Here is a 20985-nt window from a genome sequence, read left to right as displayed (position 1 = left end):
TACTTGATGTGTAAGGGATCTTCGTACAGATGCTGCAGTAGAAATGGAGCTGCTTCCCCTCCCGGACCAGGTGGCAAACAGCTCACCTGCAAAGTTGTAATCGCAGGCCACCAATTTGCTGTAATGCAACACCAAGCTCATGGTGGATGAAATAGAACAATCCATTCAAAACGGGATGCAAATTCTAACTTTCAGCAGAAGTTTGGGGGGTTTGTTTTTATTTTTAATAAACAAACAGCTTTGTTTGTGTTTGGTTTTTTTGTTTTGTTTTGGTTTGGTTTTTTTTGTTTTTAAATAGCCCACGGGGAATCTCCTGTCATGGAAGACAGAAATTTTGAGTTTCCTTGCCACAGAGCAAGGACATAGACACTCTAACTTCAAAATCATTTGGATTTAATTTTTGCTAGATTCAGTGAAAGATGAGTATTCCCTCTGACCTAGACAGTACAGTGAAAGATGAGTATTCCCTCTGACCTAGACAGTACTGTGAGTAAGCTAGCTCCCATTAATTTTGATGAAGAGTATGTCTGGTATAAAGCAAATGTGACAGGGAAAAGTAAACAAACAAACAAAAAACACACCAAACCACCAAAAAACACAAGCAACATAAGAAAAAAAAACCCTAACCACAAAAGCAAAAGTGGTGTTGCACTTTTGTAACACCACGTTTGCAACACTACTAACAAACATTTACAAACACAAGTTTACACACAAAGTAACTGAAACGCACAGTGGCATTGACCTGCGTATCTCATGAGACCTTAACTTTGTCTTTAGGGTGCCATAGTGGGAGCAGTATTTGAAGTGGAGACTTGGAATTTGGCCAAAATAATTACTGCAAGTGAATATCCAATGCTGTCATAGCGAAGGTTCGTTACCGTTCTTTTCACAGCTACTACACGTGCCCAAGGAGCTACGTGCCAGGAAGGCAGCTCATGAATAGAAGCAGCGCCGTCATGGTCTGCACTGCTACATCCTAGCTTCAAGCTACATATGCTACAGAAAAGGTACGCTTCCAGTACATAAATTGTAGAGAGTAAAATATACTGCCATAATCTGTAACATCAAATTCGTTTACTAGAAGTGCCATTTTAAAGACTCCACAGAGCTAAAAATGCAAGTTTAGGGAACGTTGTATCTCTGAAACATGTTAATGTTATGTTTCTTCTCAGCTCTCAGGAGTGTAAGACAAACACTTCATGATCTCCAATAGGGCACTGTATTATCTAATAGCATTAAGCACCTATTTCTAGACTTTTTTTTTTAAATCTGCAAATTATGTCATATTTAATATTGATCATCCTGCGCACCAGAGAACAGCATTTTTTTTTTGAAGGATTTTTTTGTAAATAAAAAATATTTTAATTTGTTTTCCTGACAGCAGAGCAAACATTTGGAACTCTGGAATAGCCCCACAAGGCAAATGAGCTCCTGTGGTTTAACTGAGACATTTCTGTATATAAACCACACAGAGCACATGCAAGATGTTGTACATGCATTACATCTCTTGGTAGAAGTATTACTTCAGCTGAGATGAACGTAGAAAAATGCAATATTTAAGTTCATACATACGACATTTGCCAAATCTTTTTATAAGCCCCTTTGCAGAAAATGACAGCTACTGAATGAAATGTTATCGAATGTAACGAAGGAGAGCTCAGATAAATAATTCACTTAAACACCTCTGAAAAATTCCCAACTACCACATTGTGCCATTCACTCAGGATTATTGAAGCTCACGATTCCATCAGTTTGAAGTATAGGAAAGTTCTTAATAAACTAGATTTACAAACAATCATCCAACACATCTGGCACATCAGTAGTTAAAGCATCACTTTCATGATGCAAAACAGCTCTGCCCTTCACCGCCCTCACAGCTTTTCATAAACTCTTCAGAAGTTTGAGCATCTTAAGATATTTCAGGAAAAGTTACATGAACCACATGAGAGTCAAAATACTATGCAACATCACCAAGTATCTTTGCTTCACTGATTTCAAAAAGAAAACAGAGATCAAGCACAGTCCTGCATCACAGAAGTAGACTGTGTGAAAATCCCATCCATAACCCCAGAACTGTGAACCATGCTCTTTTTTTTTTTTCCTAAAGGTTACAAATAGTGTGCAAATATTTGTCAGTGAGCACTACATACAACACTGTTTATTAATAACCTTCTATTAAAATCGTTGCATCAATGTACTAGAAAAGTAGAACACTTTACAAAATAAGTGAAAACACCCCACATAGCTATTTCATTTTTCTCATGTTAACACCTATACATGAGATCAAAAAACCCACATCTACCACACCAACCAAAGACTGTCAGAAATCTTAATTCTATTTTTATTTATACAGATGTAATAAGAAGGCTTAAACCTTGAAAGTAGCAGGGCAGCATTAGGTAAGAGTGGCCAGAAAACTACTGAGAAACTACACGTATCTTTTTGGAGAAACGTACAGTAAAAAGGCAAAAAGGGATTGTATTTCACTACAGACAAACTGCCAGTCTTTCCCTAGTGAAAAAGAGCATACTCGGCTCCTTTTTCATCACTCCCGTGACTCCTTACAGGAGAAAAGCCACACGCTGAATTTGCCTGAAGAGGCACCTGAAGAGCTGTATGAAGCGGAGAGCAAGGATGGCTTCTCAGGCACTCGAAAGCCTGGCTATCATCGTCATCTGTGCACGTCCAGCAGTCAGGGAAGTTTGTCTTTGAGAAGCACCAGTGTGAAGACTCTCACACAAAAAACCTCTGATCAGTATGAGGAGTAAGTAATAGGAAAATGAAAGTTACCCATTGGCATGAATTCTGTTAACATTAACACGTAAGCTTTAAAGAAATTTTGTATATGTGAGAAATAAAAGGGTTTAGAAAAAGAACCAGGAAATGTTTGCAACTTATATGAAGATACTAGATGATTTCAAGATAGGCTAAAATGCTGTAACAAAGTTGAGAGGTTTAATGATTACATTAAAAGCTCAACAGTTTCATGATTTTGATTTGATGAAACACAACACAATGTCATGAAAAAAATTTGAAGGAGAATAAATCCTGTATCACCAGCTGGCAGTCCTAGATGGCTGGTTTGGTAAAATATCATTGTTCTTCTTAAAAAAAACAACAACAATAAAACAAGCCAGAAGACCACATGCTAAAAGTTACCTTACTTGATCTTTTCCAACTCTTCCTCATTAGCATTGTCTGAAAATAAAATAGAGCATTTTAATTACCTTTTTCTCTGCAATACAGAAAAGGAGGCCAACTGTCTCCAATGGGACAATCCACATTTAACCACCACTACAACTGAAGCAGCAACACGTACACTCCAGCGACAACTACACAAGACTAAAATAAATCCAGACATCTAGCAGCACTGTGCGCACCCAGGCACACTTTTCTAGGTGGTGTAAATGTCTCATTTCCCAAGACAATGCATTATGTGAAATTGAAAAGAAAAAAAAAAACAAAAGAAGAAGAAGAAGAAAGAAAGAAAGAAAAAATTAGATAAGCAAATGAAAAAAATGAATGTGCTCTTTCTGACAGTGACTTCAATTTTGACTGATACTTGAATGGCAGTTTTTTAATATTAATGTACTCAAATTTTTTGGAGCACTGCTGTTTAGCTCACAGATGTAGCCACGTAAGAGAAATCCTGTATAAGGCTCCTTGGACAACATCCATTTATTACAAACTCCTTCAGGTTATCACTGCTAATTGATTTCACAGCAGTAAAAATAGCTCTTTGGTTTGGTAATTACCGAATTTTTTTTTTGGTAATACCAAAAAACCCAAACCAGAACAAAAAAACCATACCTTGACTCTTTCCAAAACCCAAACTGCAGTAGCCCTATCCCGTTACCTAAATAACCTGTAAAACCTTGGCACTGCTAGAGACAGTGCTCTGACATGGCAAAGTGTCCAGAGACACAGATTCTTATTCACTAAATAAAAGACACATATGGTCAAGACGGATGTAGACAATTTATCTGTGAACACAACTGTTGCTTAAAGCAGTTCTGTGGAAACAGAGAAACTAATTTATAAGATTTAGTAACATTTAGCAGCCTGTTGCTGAGACTGAGCAAGGATACACCAAAGGCCATTAATTTATACGGAGACTTTTTAATGAAAAACAAACATGATTTTTATTCTTTATTAACTACTGCAAAAACACCTTCTTCTGCAGTTAATGGAAATAAATTTTGAAATGCAAACGTTTTCCTTACTAGAAAATAAAAGAATTACACGGGGAAAAAATTAAAATGGGAGAAAATGCTTAGGTTTTATATTTTTGAAATATCCAGAAATTCTTAAAATAGACACTTTTTTTTAGAGAAGAAGAACAAGCAGCTGCTGAGGAAAATTTTGAAGTTGCTATGGACCATTAAAGCCTAAAGGCTCTGCCGTTAAGTTGATGAGATGATTGTAGCACTGTGACTTTGGAAAACATAGACACTAAATGTTTTATAAAGCTGGAGAAAGCCACATAACTCATTTTTCCACGGGAGGCACACAAGAATTAAGCAGCTTGAGGCCCACAGCAGACCCTGGAGAAACCCCTTAAGTTCCTGGGTCCCATCCAGCATAGCACAGCTCCTCCCTTCCTCACCACTGCCGAACCCTATTAAGCTACAACTCGGAGAACAAACTCAGCTTCACCGGGCTTCGGACCAGGCGGTGAGCAAGGAGGAGAATATCGCCCACTGCTGAATTAACCACATATCAAATATTATTTGAACTCTGAGAAGTTCAGTTTAAGTACAGAAGCGTATGACCATACTTGTTGAGTGCATCAGCATCATCGCCAGCTGCAGCAGGATAAGCTGAAGCCATCATAACGATCCTTAAAAGCCAATAGAACAAATACATAGCAGATTAGGATGGATGATCTACATGGAACTTTTTCATCTGAAAATATTCCATACACTGACTCCATTTCTGTCATCCTTTTTTTCTACATTATTATTCCTCTGGCAAAGAAAAAAAAAAATGTTCCATTATTTTCATATGAAGCAAAAAAATATTACATGTTAATTTGGGATAAACTATTTCAAGAAAAAACAACGCCATGAATTTTATTCTCATTACAACATCCAAGTAGCACTCATGGGTTTATTTTAATTTTCTACACTACTCAGGCCTTGAGCAGTGGTGGAACAGTAGCCCCCAGCCCCTGCTGGCCCCAAGGCAACAGCTCTCATCAAGCCACCAACTTTTCCATTTCCCACAGCCGAGAGCTGCCCCTAAGGCCAAGGCTGGGAAGCACTGCCGCGGAGGGGAGGGGGGAGACATGCAGCTCCGATGAACTCACAGTCACTCTGCAAGTTCCCCAGTGACGACATCTGCGCACTGAACTCTGCTGGAGAAAAGAGCCAGAAAAACTCACATGCACTGCAGCACCATCATCGCAACAGCAAACACCGAGTCTGCAGACATCACGGACACATTTTTAACCGGCATGCATGCAGCTACAAATGACACAAACATGCACAGCACTACATGTATCCAAAGGGAAATATTAATAGAATTGTTAGAATTAAAGAACAGAACAAGCTTCAGTGGAGCAGGTGTAAGAAAAAATAATTAAGTCATTACTAGCTCTGACTTCTTTCAAACTGGTCATCAAAAGGAGAAATTAGCAAAAAGGAAAGTCTATCATGAACACATTATTTAAAAAAAAGTTTAAAATAATAAGAATTTTTTAGAGCTCACAGGTTTTAACATCTTTATATACATATACTTTTCCCATACTTCTTTCACATCACCTTAGTTTCCACTAGTTATTTAACCTATCTCTCCTCTCAAAGCAAAATAGTTAAAGATACTGCATTAACATGCAGTATTGCTAACAGCACAGAGCAAATGCAAATGAATTATCAGAACTAGTGCTACTGCAACTTAATTGTGTCAGGCTGGGAATAGATTACACTTTTCACGGATACTAAAGGCATTTTTATTTTTACAGTTGTGCAAGAATAATTCATTCATCAGTTCTGACTCACAGTTTAAGATTGTTCAAAATCACAACAAATCAGATTGCCTTCATCTGTCAAAAGGATAGGACTTCTATTCACGTACACAGTTTGCATGAGATATTACAAGATCATTACTTTAAAAGTTCCCATTTTTATGCCTTTAAAACAAGCACTAGGTCACAAAAGGCAAAGATACTTCATACAAGACTTGCTATAAGTTTTGGTTTGTTCACCTGCCCATACTCTTACATTACTATTCCATGATAACTCCAGGCTACTTCTGCATCTTTTTCCAATAAAACACACCAGAAAAACCAAATAATGTGTTATTTATGAAACCAGTAAACTATATCACTTTTAATTGAAACCACATCCAGTAATTTTCTACTGAAAAACACAAATTGTAAACGGCTTAAGCACTGTTTTCCACAATCCACCAGGACTCCAAGGTAAATACTCCTCTATCCTAGCCTGCAATGCAATTTTACATACAGTTGCACAAATATATGCATACATTAGTATTCTGAACCGATACCTGAATCCAAAGATGTAAACTGTTCTTGATCCTAGGAAACAGGACCTTCTAGCTATAGATTCTAAAGAGCATCTCATTGGTCAGCATACAGAAAATCTGCATTTCATCAGAATTTCTTCCAGAAAGATAAGGAAGAGAACGCTCCCCTGTAGACCAATCTCCCTCTCATCTCTGCACACCTCAAGGCTTCGCAAAAAGATAGTTCCACCCCAAACAAAATAAACTATTACTCCGTCAAACTGACTGCTGATTTTCCAAATCATTTGTAATTACACCTCTCTCACAGGCAGGTGGCAATATGCAACAAGGCACCCGATTTTGTACCATTTCACTTCAAACTGCTAACTGGGTATCCTATCCTCCAGCAGTGTCAGTATTTCTCATGCAGTGTGACAGGTTGCATCTTCCTGTAACACAGAGTACGTTATTTTGATGTGCCACGCCAATAAAACGCGCTGCTACGAGACCTGTTCCTTAGCTACACAATAGCATCGTCAGAAGATGCACTTCCCTTTATCAGCACATCAGTGCGTGACCTCCAAAACGCTCTCAGCAGCTCCAGCTCAGGCAGTGAAGAGAGCTCCCTGGAAAGTCTAATCTGCATCAAAAAGTTACCGAAATGCAACATCACAAACAGCAAGTCTTGTTCAACAGGGCTGGGTTTGGATTATGGCTATAGAGCTACCCAAAATACAGGATCAGGCACAATGCTGCTGCTACAGCTACGTCTGAAAGCTGGCATGTCTTTTGTTGAAGCTATTCCCTTTTTCATTTCCCCAATGGTCTTAATAAACTCTCTTATTTTAAATATATGGAATTAAAGTAACTGAAGTTTTAGTAGTAGTTAATTTCTGAATTCTTCAGCTTGACTTAACCATTTTATACCATTCACATGTGACAACATGTGCAAGCAATTTAGAGTTACCACCTGAACAAATTAAAACTTATTCAGAAGAAAACTGATTTGTAAAATGTAGGCTATATAGAGTTATCAAACCAACAGGATTTAAATACATTTGCAACAACTTAGGGGGAAAATGCACATCACATGAAGAGGCTGTGCTTCTGTGCAGCAGCTATCACAGCATATTTAAAGGTGCTCACAGATTTTTATCCATATACTTCAACTACGCTATTTGAATTATTACCTATATGGAGATATCCAAGTAGAAGGGAAGCAGTACCCATTCAAACAGCATGCTACACAGATTGGGAAGGTAGGAGTTGCTTTAATTACTACTTTATATGGTGCACATTTCCAGAGTGGATAAGAAGTAGCCTCGATCCTCTAACGTAAGATTTGAAAATTTATTGATCTCAACCATATTAAATTCCATTAAAATTATCCTTATTATTACAAGACCTTTAAAAATAACCAAGGACAACAGTTTAATTGGAGCAATATATTTTATAATATCTACTCCTTAGACAGTAAATAAAACCTAATAAATAAATAAATAAGTGTATGGTAACTGAACAAAAGATAATTGTGCCTTGAATTATTAAAGCCCTAACAAATTCATATATAGCAATTCCGTACTGATTTTGTAAGTCATCTTTCCTGCATTGACACGAATTCTTTGATTTTATTGCAGCTTTGTTAGAAGCGCTCTGAAATCCTTATCTTGGGAAAGACTGGTTTCTAATAACTACGGATCTTCAGATTACAAATCAGAAGTTTAATCTGAATCTTGGGCATTTTCAGAATGAAGTTCCATAGAACAGTTGGATGGGAAGAAAAACTGGACTCTTGAGCTGAACTACAGGTCTTAGCTTAATAAGCAGAAAGCTAATGAAATGTGTAACAGCACAAACCCAGCTCCTCCTCTATTACAACCAGCCAGATGGGTATGAAAAAAGTTGCTAGCCAGCAAGTCTATGGCGCTCCCATTACGTTTGACGTTCAGTTGTGAATTCACCAAGTAAATACCCATATGAAAGCCAATGTTACACTGCAGTGTCTTAATTTCACTTTCTCACTAGTGATTTTCTTGAGCATTTTTTGTATAGCAGTTGAAAACACTGTGTCATTTCAGTGGCACAGTAGCTATCCTACCTGTATGATAAAAAAACCCCACAACTAACGTGCTGTCCACATAATGGTTTCCCACATAAAAATATACCATTCCTGTGCTGCGTGGTTTGGGATTATGGCAGGATAGTGCCAAAGCCACTTGGAAAAACAGGGCTATTACCAGCTGACCCTGAAATGCTGGTCTTACCCAAATACACACACACACAAAACACAAGCCTGGAACGAAATACATTTTTCAATTTAAGTGATAAACACTTTTGTGGTGCAAATTTGCAGTATAGTATTCTGAGTTGTCAGGACAAACATATTGCTAAAAGGAAGACAAATACACTATATGCTGTTCAAATAAACTTCTGCACGTTACTGCCATATTTCATTATTTTTGTTAATTTCTAACAGAAGGCCATGAAGAAAATTAATAGATAAGAAACCTAGTTTCAGAACTGTACATCTTTGTCATACCAAATACCAAACACCTACTAGGCTATTTAATAATAGCTAGGAGAAAAGTTGAAGAACATTACAACCTGCCAGTACTCCTTCAGTATGTAATAGGATTATGTGTCACATTGCAGCACACAGAAACATCTATATTCTTACAAAAGCCATATAGTTGACCACATCCATGGAAAATTTCATCAGATTAATACTTTTTTCTTGGCCTCCCTGAAGCCAAAGGAATCCGTATTATTTGACAGCCTCTGAGTGAGATGCCATTTCTTGTATTTCTGTCACAGTTGTACTATTGCTCGTCAAACATCAACTGACAAAAAGCTGTAACATACATCCAACTAGAGAATTTCACAACTAACAAGACCCATAAAATGGAAAGCATTTTCACTTACAACTAAACAGCTCAGAAAACTAAGATTAATGAAGGAATTACAACGAACCTAGGAACCCACACAATTTTGTAATTGAGGTCTAGTCATGAAATTGGAACACATCAAAGAATACATCATCATTAGATGTCAAAAAGCAGAAATACTACCTTTATTCCAGTTTGTTTATTTTCAGTGTGGAGTAGGATTAAAATGTTCTCACCTAGAGATGGCAGCACTAGGTCCAAAATTCTTCACTAGTGGTTTTTTGGTATTTTTACTTATTAATGAGCAACATTCACCTGCGACTAACTTTATCTGAAACTGCTGAACATTTATGTTCCATCTGGATCCCTCAGTACTGTCTCAGGGAGGATCCAGTTCAGATGAAGTATGCTGTACTATACCAGAAACACTGTTCGTCGTTATTTTAAGAACTGGAAAAATCAAATCAATCTCAGAATATGTGGTTTACTCTTATGCATTATGTCATACGATCATAAAACAATCACAAGAGTGATGACACATTAAAATATTTAAAATTACCACTTCTCGCTGTTCTCTAGGAGCCAACAGAACTGATAACAATATACTTCCCAGATCATGGTGAGGGTAACGAGGATCCTTCAGACTCAAGGTAACATCTGTTTGCCTAGGAGACAAAACCACATTTTTGTAAATGTACTAACTAAACAAATAAATAAAATAAACAAAATGCATTTATTTTGATTTCAGGCTCTCAGATATTAAAATTTTCTAATCATGAGAATTAAAGGCATCTGCATTTATAGGTAACTGCTTACAAATGATGTCACAAATACATCCTCTTTCTACTTTTAAGTACTGCAGTCTAAACACTCATAAATAAATACTAAATACTGCTACTCAGTGTTAGGTAATTATACATACTGAAGTGATTAAAACTGAACTGCAATATTAATGGATTTAAAAAACGGAAAAAAGTTGAACAGTAGGTGGTAATGCTGTGAATTAAGATAATACAAAAACAATACTAAAGCGGTTATAAAACCAGTGTCTCTCCGTAGACACCGTAAAAAAATGTTCAGTTAATGTATTATTAACATTCCTATTACAGTAATTCCCTATTACAGTAATTCCCTAAACATAAGTGGGTCCGCTCAGCTAGTTATATGTGGTGTAGGTTTACATAATTATTTTCCAGCATAATATTCTATTTGCAATTCCACAGACATAATATTAGCAGATAACCATAAAGTATTACTCTGTAGGCTTGTTTGTGCCATACCTGTTTAATTCCAATGAAGTGAGATCCAAAAATGCGGAACCAATAAAGTCATCTTGAAATCCAAAGTCATAGTCAAAGACCTAAGACGCAAGGAGATAAAAGCACTTTTCACTGTTAGAAATCTTTCCTCATTATTTTCTGGTGTTATGACTGGTGCTTGAAACTCCTGTTCCAGAGTTACAGCTCCACGTTCTTCACCTGTTAAACCAGGACTATCTAAAATTAACATGAAACTTTCTGGCCACAAAATCAAGTCTGAACTTGCTTATGTAAAAGTCAGAAAGTATCATGTATAGACACAAGGGTATGCTACTACCAGGCTGCATATGAACAACATCCGTTTTCTAAGAACAACAGAAGTGTTTTTATAAACATAGGCACTAAAAGAAGGAAGATCAAAAGAATAGCTAAAGTTAATGAGAATCACTGATTTGCTACACATTGATACCTTCGTCAGTTTTGCAAAATACAGGCAAGAAAGTGGGATATAGTTGTGGAAATTGGGTTACTACAGCATTGGCATCAGTATTAGGAATAATAAAATTGTACATTTTGAAGGCTGTGTAATTTTCTAGGGTTAAGAAATATTACAATCTAAGATGAAAACTTAAAGGATGTGTGTAAGGAAATAGTGACATTCATTACTCTACTACGAGGACCCTGACCTGGCTACCTAAAAGAGACATCATCTGGACAAATTCACTGGCATCCAAACTGGAACCTGTGGCTAGTACGTGAAATGGTATTGCTGATTTGAGATAGATTATGCCTTCTCCAATCAGAAGAAAAAATAACAAATAAACTGGGGATGGCTTTTGCAGGGAAATCAACAAAAAAGGTGGACTGCAATAAAAAAAAAAGTTGTGACACAAAATTACCAAAAAAAAAGGGGGGGGGGGGGGCAGGAAAAGTCAATCAGTGAAATGAAATTTCTAGGTAAGTTAAATTTTCTTGGCAAACACTGTCGTGAGAATTTCTGGGGGCCAAACTATACCTTCAGGTCTTCCTTAAGAGTGACACTTGTGAACAGCTAGTAATGAGAACATTTAACTGAGACATGACACGTTCAAGGTCTTCAATTTTTATGTAAATACCTCAGCGGTCATGTAACAGAAGCTCTTTTCCAGGAGGCAGTTACAGCTCTTCATCTTCTACAAACAGTCTGACATGGTTGGGGTTAGCGGAGCAGTGACAGCAATGCGCAGCCCCAGGGCTGCGGACCCACAGGGCTGAAGGAGGCATTGGAACACGAGTCTCTCGTATGCACTGATCTACCTGAGCATGTACCCTCGTTATTTTCTCCAGCTAATACTCATTGAAATGGGGAAAGAAAACGAACGATGCAATCTCAGTTTATGTTGCCAAGTAGAATTGCTTTCTGCCCTGACAAATTATCGAGACAAAAATACCAAATAAACATTTGCAGCTGACAGTACAATTTAATCATTTCTTAAAATACCTGAACAAGCTATAAAAACCGAAATACACGGTGTGTTCAGAGCACAAATATAGATAGACATTATAGAAAACTAAAAAGTAAATACACACCCCTCTTCCCCTGTGACCCTGTTGGGGGGCTGGTGTCTGGTCCTGCCAGTGAGAGGGCCGGGGGGCACAGGGAGCTGGGAGGGGACACAGCCAGGACAGCTGACGCCAGCTGGCCAGAGGGACAGTCCATACCATTGGGCATCCTGCTCAGTATAGAAATGGGGGGGTTGGCCGGGGCCAGCCGATTGCTGCTGAGAGGCTGGCTGGGCACCACTCTGCGGGGGGGCAGCAGCTGGATGTGCATCACCTGGGTTTTCTGCCTTCCCTTCGGTTTTCATTCCTCTCGTCTTCTCTCTCCTTTACATTGTAATTGTTGTCGTTATTACTATCATTATGGGTTTCATTTTACTTCAATTATTAAATTGTTCTTATCTCAACCCTCAGGTTTCACACTCCTTCCCAGTTCTCCTCCCCAACGCTCTGTGGATGTGAGCAGTGACCTCGGCGGTGAGCGAGCGGCTGCCTGGTACTTGGTTACCAGCTGGGGTAAAACCACAATAAGCATAAATAAACTGAAACAGGTAGCTATGTTCTAAGTGTCTTCTTTGAATCTACTTCTTTCTTTCACAATGCTGGGAAAGCCTTCACTCCTTATGAGTCACTAAATTTAATAAGGGCAGAAAAATCTCAATTGAGAACTAGAATTAACTTTACGCTTTTCTAATAATGATGTACTTAATCTGAGCAGAACACATGCAACTTAGTACAGATCGACACTCAAAAGCTGTTTAAGCAGCATTCATCTACTAAAAAAATCTACAATTTGATGTTTCAGTTAAAATTGTCATGTATTTCAGATTAAGACTGATACTGATTTGTAGCATTGTATCCTTTCAGAGCAGTTAAAAGGATTATGTAGTGAAGACAGAAGTTTCCTTACTTTCTCAAAGTATTTTTGACCTACATATGTTCTCATTAGAACCTTAAGACTACAGTTTCTCTGACATCACTTTTAGAAAATTTTGATCTATTTTGTTTTACACAATTAATCACTTTTGGATACAGAACACCGTAAACTACAGGGATCAGAAAAGGGCCTTTCCATGCCACATCTATAAAACAATGGTCACAGGTTTTCTAGTTTCCAGTCCGATATGGATAGCTAAGAAGCACTAGTGCCACTGCTGCTAATTACTGCGGGCATTGTTTGCCTCTCTTTCGTTTAAGCTCAAGCTATCTGCTATTTTTGAGTAAGTCTCTGTTACGACAAAACCATCCTCACTTGTGATATAATAAGGAGAGTTACAATGTGAAAAAAGAGCATAAAGCATTATGAAACACATAAGCAAACCCAGTGTGTTCAGGTACAAACAGAAGGAAACCCCAAACCCAAGGAACCAGGCACACATCCTGATAAATTCTCAAATTAACCCCAGCAAAGGATTGCTTTTAATGGGACAGATTATGTTTCATGTCAGAATCCTGCAGTGTTATTTCCATTAAAAAAAGGGATGTCATCATCATGAAACACAGTTTACTTTCTCCATTCTTCTCCTAAGATCACACACTATAGCATACTACTATACTAAAGTAGTATAAAACAATTATGGCCTGCAATAAACAAAAGTGCCTATATTTACCTTTTTTGGAGGGGCAAGGGAGAACATTGACATGATCATTCTACAGATGTGATTTCAGTAATTTTCACCTCAAAGTAGTCTTTAGTAAGGCGCTATTGCATAACAATTTTTTTCAGTATACAAACATTACAAATTCCATGTTCTTTCAGTAACTTCTCTATTGTAATTTGACAAACGTATGTAAGATAGTGTCTCACCTTTATATACAACGGTTCTCTTAGGCTATCTATAAGAATCCAAGCTTTTTCTTCCCACACAGGATTGAGGTTCTTGTGTATTGTTTTACTTCTAAACACTTCCTTTCCTCCAATTTTGAACTTGACATATGGGTCACTGGTTCCTGTGAAAGGCAAATATATACTCTTAATTATGTTCTAATACATTAAGGGAATGGACACTACATTACCTTAAACAGAACTAAATTAAATTCCTACTGATAATCAAATGGAAAACAGCAGCTGTGGAAAGAATTGTTTTATTGTTACAATTTATTATTTTCCACAGTCATTACTCACATAATTCACCGTGTTAACATCAAATGGGTGCTTGCATCACTTTGTTGTTTGCAATCCATACTCAAAGTCATACACGAAATACTGGCTTTGGCAGCGTAGTTTTTAGTTAGCAGAATTATGTCCTTATTAGGACTAGGATTTTATGTTAACACAATCACAAAAATTAGATTATAAAGTTAAAATTATTTCTGTAAAATATTAACCTAATTATCTTTTGCTTTTGAAAAGGCATAGGCTCCACTGCACACCACTAGTGTAACTCTTCACAGACTTTACAGCGCGCGGGCTTCCCTCTTCCATGCAGACACACTTCCTACAACACTCACCAAGAGCAAATCAACTTCAAAGTCAGTCCACAAAGTTCCTGTGCTTCCCACAGCAGCCACCCACCCGCAGGAGAGCACGGGTCTATGCCCCCTGATACAGCCAACAATGATCAGCTGTGACCAGAAAGGCAACCCTGATGGGAATAATGGAAAGAGGAACGTTAAACGTGGCATGAATGGAGAACAGACGGGATGTGGCTGTGGAAGTGTCAGAAGAAACGAGGTGGTGGGAGGGGGACTCTTGAGGTGGCATGCGCTGGCGGCTACCCAGAAGCACATCTGTGTCCCCTCCTCGAGACGCCCATGTGGGGAAGCAAAAGGATGGCCAGCAAACACTTGATGGCACACACAGAGGGATGGCAAGCCTGAGAGAAATCTCCGCCAGCTACCAGAAGGTACAAAATGGCACATCCAACACCACCACGGACATGCCCACATGACCAGCAGGAGCCCTGGGGACGTTATAGGAGGACCCATCAGCTCACGTCCTTCTCGTCCCTATCAGGCATGACCCAGACAGTTCATCTGTGCTTGTGAATGTGGGTATGTGGGTGTGAGAGCGCAAAAGCAAATAACCCAAATCAGGTTTGGTTTCAAATAAAACCACTTTCCCCTGCCACAAGGTTTCACACTGAGACTTAGGTTGCCGTTACCACGCCACAATGCAACTTCCCACAGCCTGACCTCAACTCCGTGCTCTGCTGACAGCCACACGTGGGAAACAGAGGGAACCCAGTGGAAGGACAGGGGCAGAAGGGGCCAAATGCCTCTTCCACTTGTGTCCAGCAGTCCCACCATGGAGAGCAGTGGCTGAGCATCACGAGGGTGCCCTTGGTGAATGCTGCTGGTAGGAGCACCTGCCACGCTCGCTGCTGCCCCGCTGCTGCCCCCTCCCCTCTGCCAGCAACAACATTTCAGGAACCGGCCAGCAAATGGATTTGGGAACTGGTCCACCTTAGAAAGACAGTCATTTTGCAGCTGGATGGACTGCGGGGCACAGCTGCAAGGCACAGAAGTTGTGCCTGCAATGGTCCTCATGAAACCACTGCCCCCATGGTGGACTGGAGAAAGACTATTCATCTTTTCCTGCGTATTTTGATTACAAAAAATACAGTTAAGTCTTTAAACAAAAGAAAAAAGCTGGATAGAGGATTCAAACTAACACTTCCCCTAAAGTGCCAATTGGTAAGGTTTCATTGTTATGCAAGTGAAATAGATTTTAATGAAAAATATTGGATGGGATTAATATTTCTATTTCTCTCTCAGCCATCTCTAAGCCTTAATAGTATTTGAGTCTAACTGATCCAATTAAAATAAACAATAATTCAATATTTGAGTCTAATCGATCCAAGACTATCTTAAGATAAACAATAATGTAGCACGAATAATAATTACACCTTCATGAGCAACAGTAAAATTATAAGGCAGACTTCTTTCATAATCACTTTTACTGCTTTTCATGAGACCTGCATATCCTAAAGGTTTGTGTTTACATCCAGTGGGAAATGCAGTCATTAGCTTTTTTTAAAATTGCGACATGCTCTTCTAAATATAAAGGCTGGTGTGACCAGCTCTCTTTGCACTATTTGATGAGGCCACAAGATGACAGTACTCTTTAGCTAAAAATATATATTACTTTCAAAGAAGCTGCAGGGGCAAACTGTGATCTCACAGGCAACAGGGCTACGGTCATTCTCTTCAGTAATTACTGGGGCAGAACTGCAGTGGCATAAAACTGTTTAGCACAATTAACATGTTCTTTCATTATTCAAGTAGTGGCCGTGCTTTTTAAGGCAAAGATCAGACACTTGAATTAATTTTGTGAAAAACAAGGAATACTTGGAACATGGACACCAACAGCAATTTCAGGCATCGCTCCTCTGCAAGCCATCATTCTCCCATCGATTTTCCTCACTGTTGCCTTGAAAGACAGACATCAGAAATGTCAAAAACGGTTCTGAAATTTGAAATCAATGTAAAATGCTGTTGTGAGATACATACTCAACGCATAGTTTAGGATCCAGATGTCAAATAATTTAATATTAATTCATTTTCACCTGTAAATGTAGTAGTACGGTGGGTCAAATGTTGGTTCCATCCACAATACACTGCAAAACTTAGTGTTTGTACCTCCACGCTACGAATGCTGAGAACCACTAAGAACTTTGCTTCAACACATCCCTACTTTAAAGCTGAGAACTCACTAGGTCAACTTAGTTAAAAGCTCCATGCCCTTCCAGATCTTTTCCATTCCTTGTAGAGACTTAAGAGTATATGTATAAAGAAAGGCAAGATTTAAAAAAAAAATAATCTAATCTTCCACCATGCAATCATTCAGTAAAACAAAACTTTTACCTAATGGGAGGGCACACGGAGTAGAACAGAAACCAAAACTTTGCCTCTTTCAGTTCTGCTGAAATGCATCGTCACCTCCAGCACTGCTCTGTGTCACAGGGTCCCAATTTGAAGGTGTATGATATTTCACATGTAATTTTAATACATTAATTATGAATTCATATTAATGTTACACTATTAAAAGCACATCAAGTATATTTTTATCTATTTTTAAAATACATTGCATAATAACATACTGATACCTAATTTTAATCAACATCAACAATCCAATTCATATTATTTCTGCTCTTTTAAAAAAAGAAATAAATTCAGTTTACTTGGGACCTTCCTGTGAACAGTGGTTACAAGGTCACTGCACAAAACCAGAAAAATCGAAGACCCCTCAGACTGAGCCTGTGAGAACCTGACATCCATCACAGATTCTTGTTAGTCTTAGACTTCTCCTTGGTCTCCTGCTTACCAAACCATTCAAAACGTGACATGCTAAAGCCTAACTGCACAAACGTATGCCTTTTCTGTGGCAGTTAGGAGCATCACCAGGAGCCTTCACGCATGAGCTTAAAACCTTCCCCTGAAAAACAAATCGCGCCCACCACCCTCTTGCTGAAGCACCACCACTGCCTACGTAAAGGCAATGAGGACTCTTGGCACAGGGTGGCAGCCTCTCTTTTCCTAGGAAACGCTGGCCTAACCCGACACCTAAATGTGCTGCCGAAGTCCAGGAGAGAAGCCACCCATCAGTGCCGCTGTGGGGTGACCCTGCAGAGCACGCACTCCTCCAGCCCCCCAGCTCCGGCCACCCCTAGCGCTGGCACCTCTCGCTCTCCGCACAGGCATCTCCTAACATGGATTTTGCTTTGCAAGTTTGGGACATAGATTAGATCTCGCAAACAGGCATAAAAGAAAATTAAAAAAAAATATTTTGCTACAGAAATATTCAAGATGTTTGTTCGAAGGCATACTAAACTGCTTTTCAGAACGGCCAGAGCTGGGTAACAGAGTGGAAATACAGCCAGTTTGGCCAGAATAACCAAGCTGTACAATATAAAGAACATGCACTCCCCAATAAATTGTGCAGGTTTGCTTAATTGGTTCCCGAGGCTTCATAACAAGCGTTTCAACATTACTAGGCCATTTGTCAAACTGACTTTTTTCTTTAGTGAAACCCTGTTTAACATAATATGATAAACTGCTAGCTGAACAAAATTCAGCAGTGAACACAGGGGTGGCTGTAACCATGAGACCAAGTAATGAGCTTGAGACTGCTCCCCCATAACTGGGGCTAACGAGACAGAAAGATTGATACCCCTCTACAGTATTTTTGCACTTCACCCTATGTGAACAAAGTCAAGCTTCAGCATGTCTAAAAAACCTCAGCTGAAAATCTACCTATAACATATATGGTACAGGTACCATATTTCATATACCTAAAATCCTTAAGGCAAATTTTAAAACTTACACTAAAAAGAGGGAATACAGACTATAAAAAAACCAATATAATCTAGATGAGCAACACTGAAAAAGAGCACTTTCAGCTGTTGCTTCAGGTAGAGATTTTTTACCCTTCAAATAACAAGAAGAAAGAAATTACGTTATAGAAAAATGGTGAGTTAGCAAGTACATTCATCACACAATCAGTTAGTTAACTGATTTCATTAAAACTGTTTAACTATTGCAGTTTAAACGCATCCATTCTTCCACCACTGCTATTTACTCACAGAAAGCCATACGCAAGCCCATTCTGAAAAACAAGAATGAATGTGCCATAAAAGCTTTTGCATAGTTTAGATGCTCATCACTGTGCAATCCAAATTCTAGTTTACTTTTTTTAAAAAAAAGGTTAAAAAACTAACTTTCCCCTGGGGAACACTTGGTTTTCAGCCTGTTGAGAGTAAGATTTCAGAAAAAAAAACCTAGAGCAAATCAGAGAAACTATCTTCCTCTTTTCTCCCTATGGTGTTAGTTATAGGGAAAAAAGCAAACAAATCAATTTTTTAAGGTCTTCCCTGTAGGTAGTTATCATTGCTGCAAAGTGGACCACTTGGACTCATGATCTTATTTTTTTTTACCTACAGAGGTGCTAAAGCTATGCAGTAACATTACACAGGTTGCATCCCATCAAGTTCCTAATGTACATCATTGAGTGTCCTTCTGATTCACCACACACACACAATAAATAACACACTTAGGCCAATTTCAGCCTAGTGGTTTGAAAAAATAGAAGCTTTGAAAGTAATAACTGGAAATCACAGTAATTAAACAGGATTTGCTGTTGTACAGAACAACAGCAGGAATACCACAAGAATAAGTGCAATGTAAAAAGCAGCAAATACCTGCTAAATACGGGAGAACAGAATTTTTCATTACTGCAAATAATCAGGCAAGGTACACATTTCTAGAAGCAAAAATAAGGTAAAAGCATGTTCTTGAATCACACTTAGAATGGTAACTAAACCTCTGTCATTGCTTTCTGTCATTCTTCCTTTTTATTTTCAGTCTTGGAATGACTTCATTTAATCTACAATTATTTGAAAAGAAAGCAAACCACAAGAGATGCCCAGAGATGCACAGTAACTTTAATGTCATAATTCCTGAGAAGCTTAATTATTAATACAAACATTTTTTCTGGATTCATTGCATGAAAAGCTCTTTCACTGACATCCAGCTCTTTCCCCTTCTGACTTCATCCACAGCCATTCTCCTCTTAATAAATCTCACGTCTCCAGTTATTTTCTTTGTTACAACCAAGGTAGAAGAAAAAGCGTGGGGAGAGTAAAAGTGGGGACAGTTCTCAGGTAAGTGGCAGCTGACTATGCCAAGCAAAACATGTACCAGTTCATAGCATTTCACGTCTGCTCTGTCCAACCATTTATTTGGAAAAGTAGGGAATTACTTCCCACAAATTATTTTATATTATCTTGACAAATAGGAATAGTAATTGTCTTGTACAAGAGCTGCCAAGCCAATCTTCTCATTGGTCTTCAGCAACCCCCTAAAGTCAACTAAACACTACAACTGCAACACTAAAAACTACAGCTTTTCCCATAAATAATCCTACTTTCTGTCCTTCTAGCCACCTAGCAAAGAATTATCCACCCAATTCAGCTAGAAAGGATACTAATTAGTCTAAATGATACAAAGCACTTCTGAAAAACTACTATCCTAAGAATGAACATGCCAATTACAAATTCATAGTGAGCACACGGATGCTACAGGATGCAGAGTTCTACTCAAAAGTCAACAGGGAATACAAAATGTTAATTATTCAGTACCCATTAAAAATATTGGCTATAACAATCACAGCTTTTAATCTTTCTTTTGAAGACTCATTCCTGCCACTAAAAAGGCAGCTTTGGTACTATATTTCCACGTAGCCCATGAGAAGTATCTTTACTGGGTTTAGTGAATACTCATTTAAGCAAATACCAACTATGCTTGTGAAGTAGAAAGAAGGAAAAAAAATCACCACACTGGCATAGGACAGAACAGCAAAAAGCAAATGTGCAACTGTCAGACTAACTTCAACAAAACATTTATATTTCATTTTAGGCATGGCTGAACTCAAGATGCATTTAAAGAGGATTTAAGCATGCTACAGAAACGTTCCCCTGGCAGCTCAAATTTTTATTCTAGTTAATATACTTTAATATAAACAGAATTATATCCCTTAATCACAGGAAACACTGTTTGCTCTGCCCCTAAAACCTCAGGACTGAAATGATAATCTTCCTGCAATTGTTCAAAGCATGACCACTTGTTTTCCAAGATAGCCTGCTTTTGCAATATCAGTCAGAGGTTTCACCCCTTCTGGAACAGAGGGCTCCAATTTGCTTTGTCTAAAAAGCACAGTTCAGTGTTGGTCTTACGTATTACACCTTCCAGTTCTATAGAAATAACCTTTTTGATATGAACTTGGCACTTGACAAACACCTGAGTTGCCCTTGTCAATGTGACAATGCGGTCAACAATATTTCTCTCCAGTAAAACGTTTTTCTCCCTTCCCCAGGGATAAGGATTTACTACTACACGGT

General features: G+C 38.4%; 1 protein-coding gene across 5 annotated transcripts in view; it reads right to left on the bottom strand.

Annotated features, from left to right (window-relative positions):
• The window catches only part of MCTP1 (multiple C2 and transmembrane domain containing 1), a 277984-nt gene that overhangs the window by 141076 nt on the left and 115923 nt on the right, over nucleotides 1-20985 (bottom strand). For 3 of the 5 annotated variants that reach the window (XM_080372351.1, XM_080372354.1, XM_080372352.1), the window contains exons 3-6: nucleotides 13956-14098; nucleotides 10631-10710; nucleotides 9910-10015; nucleotides 3160-3198 (exon numbers count right to left, since the gene is read on the bottom strand). In XM_080372351.1, coding sequence (XP_080228477.1) covers nucleotides 3160-3198; nucleotides 9910-10015; nucleotides 10631-10710; nucleotides 13956-14098 — 368 coding nt within the window. The remainder of the gene's footprint in view (nucleotides 1-3159; nucleotides 3199-9909; nucleotides 10016-10630; nucleotides 10711-13955; nucleotides 14099-20985) is intronic. The other 2 variants (XM_080372353.1, XM_080372355.1) reach the window with 1 other exon arrangement.

This window comes from Falco punctatus (genome assembly GCF_963210335.1).
Source record: "Falco punctatus genome assembly, chromosome: Z".
Classification (NCBI taxonomy): domain Eukaryota; kingdom Metazoa; phylum Chordata; class Aves; order Falconiformes; family Falconidae; genus Falco; species Falco punctatus.
This window is presented reverse-complemented; position numbering and strand designations above follow the sequence as displayed.